Raw genomic sequence first — 9603 nt, forward strand, 5'->3', positions numbered from 1 at the left:
GAATTGGTGTGGATATACACATAAAGTCATAAACTATCAATAAAAAGCACTTGTATTCAATTGAAAACACAATTGAAATAAAATCTCTTAAAACATTGAAAATAGAATTTAAATGACAAAACAATTTAACTCGAAGTAGGAAAGAAAGAAAAAAACAAACAAAAAAAGATGAAAATTTATTGAACATGAAAGATGAAAATTTAATAATATGGAGGTGGTGGTTATGGAGAAGGTAATGGTTTTACGAAGTAGTCATTATTTTGCAAAAACGACACCTCGGATCCTGGTTTAGGAACTGCGGTACCTCTAGAACAGTTGGCACCTTCTTGTTGTTATTTTCTGGAATTGATGGTTTCTTGTAGTAGTCATTCTTTGACAAAGAAGGCACCTTGTATTCTTGTTTAGGCATTGAGGGTACCTTTTATTCATTATCTTTTCAAACTGATAGCACCGTCTCATAATTATCTACTGAAACTGATGGCTTCTTGAGTAGTCATTCTTTGCCAAAGAAGCCATCTTATATTCCTTGTATTCTTTGCTTGTAGTCTTCACTTTAGCTACTGTGCTTGGCACGTTATTATATGTTGAATCTGCTGATTCATAAGAATAAGGTGAATATGCCATAGTGCATGTGGCAATCAAGAAAAATGCCAAAGCACAGCTAGCAAATTGAGGGCATTGCTTCTTCATTTGGCTTCCCATTGAGAAGATTTGTATTTTAAGGCTAGATAATTATATTTTTCTTTTTCTTGTGTGTTTTATAGAATGGAGGAACTAGGAGTTTATATAGCTTAACTAAGATGGTTATTTGGAAGTCCTCTCAATATAATATATTGTTCTACCAAGGTCTTGAGATAATGAGAAGCCATGAACAATTCATACACCTTTGCTTGACTTGCCTATTTTTTATTGACGTTGCATGTTCTCTTATATTTGTACATTGTATATTTGATTAAATAATTGTTCATTATTTGGAAGGTTTGGTCCATTTAGTTATACATTCAGTAAAAATAATTCTCTGGAAACATTGAAAATAGTATTGACCATATCAAATATGATTTGATATGATTCCAAATATCTTATATGATTCTAAATCATATCTGAATATCAGATATAATTTGATATGATTCCAAATCATATTTGATGTCATTTCAAATATCCGATATGATTCTAAATCATATCCGATATGATTTTGATATGATATTTTTGCTAGAATTAGGCTTGTACCTTTGTATATAAATAGTGGATAGCTTATCAAGGGTAAAGCCAAGAAAATACAGAATAGTTTTCAAACTCATTTTGGTCTGATTTTGTTATCAAATAGAATATAAATGACAAAACAATTGTAACTCGAAGTAGGAAAAAAACGAAATTAAAATAAAATAAAGAATTACAAATTTTGATATCATGACTTCCAACTTAGAGTAAGAGAACCCTATGGGTTATCTATGTTGAGCTGGAGGACTTCCTGAAACATATTGAACATGAAAGTTTAATAATATGGAGGTGGTGGTGATGGAGAAGGTAATGGTTTCTTGAAGTAGTCATTTTTCGGCAAAGACGACACCTTGTATTCTGGTTTAGGAACTGAGGGTACCTCTGGAACAGTTGACACCATCTTGTAGTTATCTTCTGGAACTGATGGTTTTTTGTAGTAGTCATTCTTTGACAAAGAAGGCACCTTGTATTCTTGTTTAGGCACCAAGGGTATCTGATGAACCGATGGCACTTTCTTGTAGTTATTTTCTGGTACTGATGACTTCTTGTAGTAGTCATTGTTTGGAAAAGAAGGCACCTTATATTCTTGTTTAGGCATTAAGGGTACCTTGTAGTCGTTATCTTTTGAAATTGATGGCGCCTTCTCATAGTTATCTTCTGAAACTGATGATCTCTTGTAGTAGTCGTTCTTTGGTAAAGACGACACCCTATGTTCCTGTTTAGGCACTGAGGGTACCTCTGGGACTGATGACATCTTCTTATAGTTATCTTCTGAAATTGATGGCTTCTTGTAGTAATCATTCTTTGCCAAAGAAGGTACCTTGTATTCTTGTTTAGACACTAAGGGTAGCTTGTAGTCTTCACCTTTAGCTACTGTGCTTGGTACTTTATTATATGTTGAATCTGTTGATTCATAAGAATAAGGTGAATATGCCATAGTGCATGTGGCAAACAAGAAAAATGCCAATGCACAACAAGCAAATTGAGGGCATTGCTTCTTCATTTGGCTTCCCATTGAGAAGATTTGTATTTTAAGGCTAAATGGTTATATATTTTCTTTTTCTTTGTGTGTTTTAAAATGGAGGAACTAGGAGTTTATATAGCTTAAAATGGTTATTTGGATGTCCTCTCAAAATATGTTGTTCCACTAAGGTTTTGAGATAATGGGAAGCCATGAACAATTTATACACCTTTGCTTGACTTGCCTATTTTTTTTTTAGTTCCAAGAATGTTGCTTGTTCTCTTATATTGGTACACTGAACATTTGACAAATTAATTGTTCATTATTTGAAGGTTGGTCTATTAGTAATATCTTATTCGTTTGAAAAAGAATGACCCTATTTTTTTAGTTTGTTTCAAAAAGAATGATCCTTGTTCCTTTTTGGTAATACTTTAACTTTAACTTTCCACATGACATGTTTAAGACCACAAGATTAAAGGGCATTTTGGTACATTTGACATAACTTTAATTTAGAACCATAAGATTAAAAAGTCTCTTTTTTTCTTAAACTTTGTTCTAAGTCAAACTAGGTCATCTTTTTTTAAACGGAGGGAGTATGTACTTTTGAAGTTTTAATACTTTGAGCACGACTTAAAATTCACATGATTGAACCATACATTATACATAATCTGAATCACCAGTGACAATATATTGGAAGCTATTATTTCCAATATCAGTTATTTAATTTTACGTTTAATTTAACAATTTGATTATAGATAAATCGGATAAATTCATTTTCACCTCTTTAAAAGTCAAACTCCTCTACTTTGAATATTATTAAACTTCCCCTTTTATTCTAATTAAAATTTTTAATTCCCTATCATACCCTTTTAGTATCAATTCTTTCTCACTTCTTTAATTAAAATTTTAAATTATGTAACGACTATTCCTAAAAGCATACACATTATTTTCTGGACGAAAAAAGTGAGAAATATTAATTAAGTATATGAGCTAATGATGTTTTACAACGAAGTAAATTAGCATACTGAGAGAATTATTTTTATTAATAATAATACAAATTCCGATGTTTATTTGCACAAGTAAAATGACAGAGAATAATAATTATACAAATATATTTCGACATAGAAAATATAAAATAATAAATTTAATTAAGCTCATATTTTTAAAGATTGTAATTTTTTTGAAAATTTAAATTAGTATCCACTACAATTATGTAATACTCCATTAATATCGATCAAAACTTGTTTATTTATATAGACAATAAAGTATTCCCTGAATGATTAGATTACTTGACACAATTCTACGAAAAACTAGAAAAAGTAAAGTGAATATTATTATAATTATTATTATAATAATATTACTATTATTATTATTATTATTATAGAATATTTATTTAGGCATTCAATAAATTTTGACTGTTCGATTATGCATTATCAAAATTAAATTACAATTTTACTCGTATGCTAATTAAAAATAATAATAAAATATTTAATTAATAAAATATCAAACAATAATCATATCATATTATTATACTATATATGAATNTATATATATATATATATATATATATGGTCTATTCGAAATAACACAATTGTGTCTATCATTTTTTTTTATTTTTTTTTTAAAAAAATACCCTTGTCTTTAAGCAAATTGTTATAAAATGCAATAGAAAACAATTATCTATTTGAAAGAGTTAAGAAATAAAATTATGGTAATTTTAAAAAGTTGTAGTCATTAATATGAAATACACGTGCTAACACACTGTAACGATTCATTTTGTCATTTGTGTACTAGAACTTTTTATTTCACAAAAGACTCTTTAAAGAGTTGAAATGGGTATTTTAGACTATTCGTAATTATAATTATGAAATTAAGGGGGTAGTTTAAATAATTAATTTAGTTGATGGTTAAAGAAAATAAACATTACAATTAGTGATGGGTCACTTTCACTATTCATAAAATTAGTCTTACATAATAATTAGGGTATAATTAATCTCTAGAAGAAAATAAGTTAAGGAGTTTATTAATTTTTGGTCATAACACAAACTGATTGCGGCACAAACCCTTAGAGAAGAGAACGACAAGATCTATCATAGGTAAATAAATTTTAATTGAAATCTATTCCCTGCCAATGTTAATGGTTGCTTCAATATAGTAGTTTATTATTATTCATGTTGAATGCCTTGAATCGGATCCGTTACAAACAGAAAGGACGGGGACGCTATGTCAAACCCTATTCTGAAATTCTGTTTTTGCCTCTCCTTAATAAAACTGCTCTCCCTCTTCCCGTGAACATAGCCAATTTATTGGTGAACCACGTAAATCTGTTGTTTTGTTTTTCGCGTTTATATTTTCTCGTATTATCTCGAATTCCGCATAACAATTCATATGATGTTATGGGTAGAAGTTAATGGTTGTATAAACATAAATCGAGAAATTTGATTGTTTTGGCTTATCTACTTAGTTCTCCGAATCAAGTTACTTGTAATTTGGTGGTCCTTATCTTATTTTATTGTCATAGGATTATTATATTGTAAAACACTATTGATTATATAATGATGTCGATTGAATATTAATGGTGCATTGTGATTGAAAGGTAGAGACCAAATATTAATGACGAGGAACTAAGGTTGTACTACGATTGTTTATCAAATATGGTTATGGAAGTGCAATTGAATTGGATTTGAATTACTCTAAGTTTGTCTGCTAATTGGGGCATCAACTTTAATTACTTACTATTATTATTATATTTTATTATAAAGTGGAAGTGTAATTTGTTATTATTATAATTTCTTATAAAGTGGAAGCGTACATTGGCATATCATTTTATGCTAAATGAATGCTTGTAAAAAAGTTAGGCAAGAACGTTAATGATGTAAAGAATTGGAGTATTAAAGTGTTGGTTTATATGTAGAGGTGTTCATTGCTGCTTGAACTTTTAAATATTAGAATGTTTTTCTCTTATTTTAAAATATATTTTGATGCATTGAGATATGTAATTAAATATGGAAAAATTACATAAATTAGTATATTTTAATAAATAATTACTGATTTTAGCGATACTTTTTGTTTATTACCATTTATAGCAATACTATGTTAACTCTGCAATATGAATTAAAAGTGAATTATGTATGCAACATATATATAAATTACAATTGTTTTTTAAAATATATAATGTTTGTTTGGTAAGAATTTGACATATTGTATTATAAATGAATTAAAATGTGTGATAAATGTATTATCTATCATTAAAATTTGTATTATATGTGAATAATAAATTTTTCTTTGTAATATGTATTAAACTTGTATTATAAATGAATTAAAAGCGATCAAGTGAAAAAAATGTTATTGCTATAAATGGTAAATATTTTTTAATTATAGTATATTTATGTAAATTTCCCAATAAATATTAGGTGTCTCGTGTTATTTAAATTTAATTCAAAATTATGCTTATTGGAAGAATTTAGAAAATCCTTAGACTTAAACTTTAGGAAATTGAGTGTAGTTTTGAGTGTTTATAGATTAATTAACTTACAAATTAAGCATATTGCATAGATTGGAATGTTTGGAGGCGTTGAGGAAAGGAAATGTATTGAAGAAGTAGCTTGCTTGACTTCGGTTCTTCGGTGGAGGTGGTTATGGTTTAAGTTATTTGATAGTAAACTCTTAATAGTGATTGATATGCATTGAATGATATTATTAAGATCTCTATGTATTTGATTAAGTGATTGTGTGACTTAGTTGTGTGGTTTGTGATTGGTCTAAAATCCTGAGACCGTGAGATTTATAATCTGAAAACCTCTTTATCGAAGTGATGCCTTGAATAAAGAAGACTTGATGAAATATTATCAATGAATTGAAAGTAGTGATAGTAAATGAAAATTTATGGTATAATTGGATCGGAGTGTCATGTTTCGATACCTATTAATTGGATAAGAGTGTCATATTTTGACACGGTATAATTGGATCGGAGTGTCATGTTTTGACACAATATTTTTGGATCGGAGTATCACGTTCCGACACTGTATAATTAGATCGGAGTGTCACATTTTGACACAGTAACATTAAAGGAAAAAGGATATTGAATTAATTTAATGTACTCAATCTCAAAGAACCCATTTCCCAAAGAACGTGGTGTGGAGGCATGAGTCCTCGTGTGTGTTTGGTATTGTGATTGATTACGTACTTGCTTCAGTTGTCACTAGTTCATGTTATTTGTTGCTTATCACCTATTAAGTGCTATAGTTGATTTTATACTATTATTCTTTGCATATTAGTTGCTATTTTGAGTTGACCGATGATACCTACTCAGTACATGTTGCCCCGTACTGAGCTCTACTTGTGTTTTTCTTTGTTTTCCTTTTATGGAGTGCAGTGTGTACCAACGACTTCGACTCGCCTTCAGCTCTAGCCAGTCTCAAACATATAAGGTTTCAGTTTGAGCTACTCATTCAAGCTAGTGTTAAATTCTCTCGATCATGACATGATGTCCTTAGTTTTCGTACATAAACTATTTTATTTAATTATATTGGTGTTTTTAATACTCTTAGACTTAACATTTGAAAATTAGATGTACTTAATGTGATGACTTTCAGATTTTGAGATGACATATAGTAGATTATAATGGATTTGTGTTTCTTACACTTTTGAGATTTAAGCTTCCACATTATGGTTAGTAATTTGTAAGGTGAATGATTTAATATATATTGGGGTTTAATTCATTGATTCTCCTACCTCAAAGATTAAGTATAAATGTCACTCACGACTCTATTTGAATCGTGACACACGTGTTTAAAAACTATTATTACTATAAAACATTGTTTTATAACTAGGGAAAAACAAATTCTTTTTTGTGGTCACCTTTAATGTAAATGAAAGAATATATGTTTATCAAAAGGAGTGGAACACAGACCTTCAAAAAGTACTTATTCGATTTTGGGAATCACCAAAGTGATTTGCTCATTTCATCTACCTACCTCATTCCACCCTCCCTCCTAAAAAAAAAAATAACGATTATATTATATTAATAGATACAACACGTGTTTATACCGAGAAATCCAGTGTTCATTTCAAATTGATAGAGGCAAGAAATTGTCTCCATTACTTATTGAGATAATGCACAAGTACTCCTTCAATCTATATTCAAAATCTCAGAGACACACTTATATTATACTAAGGTCCTATTATTCCCTTGAACTTATTTTATGAATAATTTTGTATCCCTCTTCGGCCTACGTGGCACTATCTTGTGGGTCCAATGATGGTTGACTTTTTTTTTTCAAGCTAGTGCCACGTAGGCCGAAAAGGGATAGAGAATTACTTATAAAATAAGTTCAGTGGGGTAATAGGACCTTAGTATAGTTAAGTGTATCTCTGAAATTTCGGACGTAGTTTGATAGGGTGCTTGTGCATTTTTCCTTACTTATTCTGTCTATTTTTTCAAGTAAACATTTGGATGGAAGCCACGTGTCATAATTAAAAACTAAAGGGGGAGATTTATTTGTTATTTCAGATACCTACCTTTAATTTAAGTATGACATATGACTTCCATCCAAGTGTGTACTTGGGAAAATGGAGACAATAAGTAATGAAGAGGAGTTAAATTATCTTTCACATATACGTTATGTTAGATATGAATATTTCTCACTTTGATTCTCAATTACCAATTTTGTTTAGATTTATATATATAGCTATAGATCATTTTATTGGTTCGTTCAGACCTCTATTTGATCTAAAGAACTACTAAATTCTTTAATATCTATAGGGTATAAAATCCTCACTAATGTTCTTTATTTTGTTATTAAATTTATGAGAAGACAATAATTGGCAATTGCGGGAAGAATTGGTGAATCTATATGTGTAAACTTCCAATAAAAAGAACTTATATTTAATTAAAATAAATCTCTGGAAACATTGAAAATAGAATATAAATGACAAAACAATTGTAACTCGAAGTAGGAAAGAAACGAAAAAAAGTAAAATAAAAAATTACAAATTTTGATATTATGCCTTCCAACTTAAAAGTACGAGAACCAAATGGGTTATATACGATGAGCTGGAGGACTTCCTTGAAAAATCTTGACATGAAAGTTTAATAATATGGAGGTGGTGGTGATGGAGAAGGTAATGGTTTATTAAAGTAGTCATTTTTCGGTAAAGACGGCACCTTGTATTCTGGTTTAGGAACTGAGGGTACCTTTGGAATAGTTGACACCTTCTTGTAGTTATCTTCTGGAATTGATGGTTTTTTGTAGTAGTCATTCTTTGACAAAGAAGGCACCTTATATTCTTGTTTAGGCACCAAGGGTATCTGTGGAACCGATGGCACTTTCTTGTAGTTATTTTCTGGTACTGATGACTTCTTGTAGTAGTCATTCTTTGGCAAAGAAGACACCTTGTATTCTTGTTTAGGCATTGAGGGTACCTTGTAGTCATTATCTTTTGAAATGGATGGCACCTTCTCATAGTTATCGTCTGAAACTGATGGCTTCTTGTAGTAGTTATTTTTTGGAAAAGAAGGCACCTTATATTCCTGTTTAGGCACTGAGGATACCTGTGGAACAGATGGGACCTTCTTGTAGTTATACATTGGAAATGATGGCTTCTTGTAGTAGTCATTCTTCGGTAAAAAAGACACCCTGTATTCCTGTTTAGGCACTGAGGGTACCTTTGGGACAGATGACACCTTCTTATAGTTATCTTCTGGAATTGATGGCTTCTTGTAGTAGTCATTCTTTGCCAAAGAAGGTACCTTGTATTCTTCTTTAGGCACTAAGGGTAGCTTGTAGTCTTCACTTTTAGCTACTGTGCTTGGTATTTTATTATACGTTGAATCTGTTGATTCATAAGAATAAGGTGAATATGCCATAGTGCATGTGGCAAACAAGAAAAATGCCAATGCACAACAACCAAATTGAGGGCATTGCTTCATCATTTGGATTCCCATTGAGAAGATTTGTATTTTAAGGCTAGATGGTTATATTTTTCTTTTTCTTGTGTGTTTTATAGAATGGAGGAACTAGGAGTTTATATAGCTCAACTAAGATGGTTATTTGGATGTCCTCTCAACATCATCCAAACAGATCAGATATTTCCCCCATTTATTGGTTAATGCTGTTCCACTAAGGTCTTGTGATAATGGAAACCATGAACAATTCATATACCTACTTTCTAAAAATTAAAGTTCAATCTTTTATTGACTTCCAAGAGAATTAATTGTTTCTTGTTCTTTTTTGTTGGTACATTGAAATTCGACAAAAGAAAATTCAAGAGAAGCTTTGACACATGAGTCCTATGTGACATAACACACGTACCACATAAATTGTCATGAAGGATGCCTACTATCGTCTAAGGTCTTGTGATAATGGAAACCATGAACAATTCATATACCTACTTTCTAAAAATTAAAGTTCAATCTTTTATTA

The 9603-nt window shown here is 30.1% G+C and overlaps 1 protein-coding gene across 1 annotated transcript; it reads right to left on the reverse strand.

Moving 5' to 3' along the window:
- Nucleotides 1–1275: 1275 nt before the first annotated feature.
- LOC107005891 (protein PELPK1-like) lies at nt 1276–9291 on the reverse strand. The gene is made up of 2 exons (XM_015204541.2): nt 8346–9291; nt 1276–2038 (listed from the first exon to the last, which is right to left on the reverse strand). The coding sequence occupies exons 1-2, from the start codon at nt 9123–9125 to the stop codon at nt 1493–1495; spliced, it is 1326 nt and encodes a 441-aa protein (XP_015060027.2). The 5' UTR covers nt 9126–9291; the 3' UTR covers nt 1276–1492.
- Between the last annotated feature and the right edge of the window lie 312 nt (nt 9292–9603).

Source organism: Solanum pennellii, chromosome 12 (assembly GCF_001406875.1).
Source record: "Solanum pennellii chromosome 12, SPENNV200".
Classification (NCBI taxonomy): Eukaryota; Viridiplantae; Streptophyta; class Magnoliopsida; order Solanales; family Solanaceae; genus Solanum; species Solanum pennellii.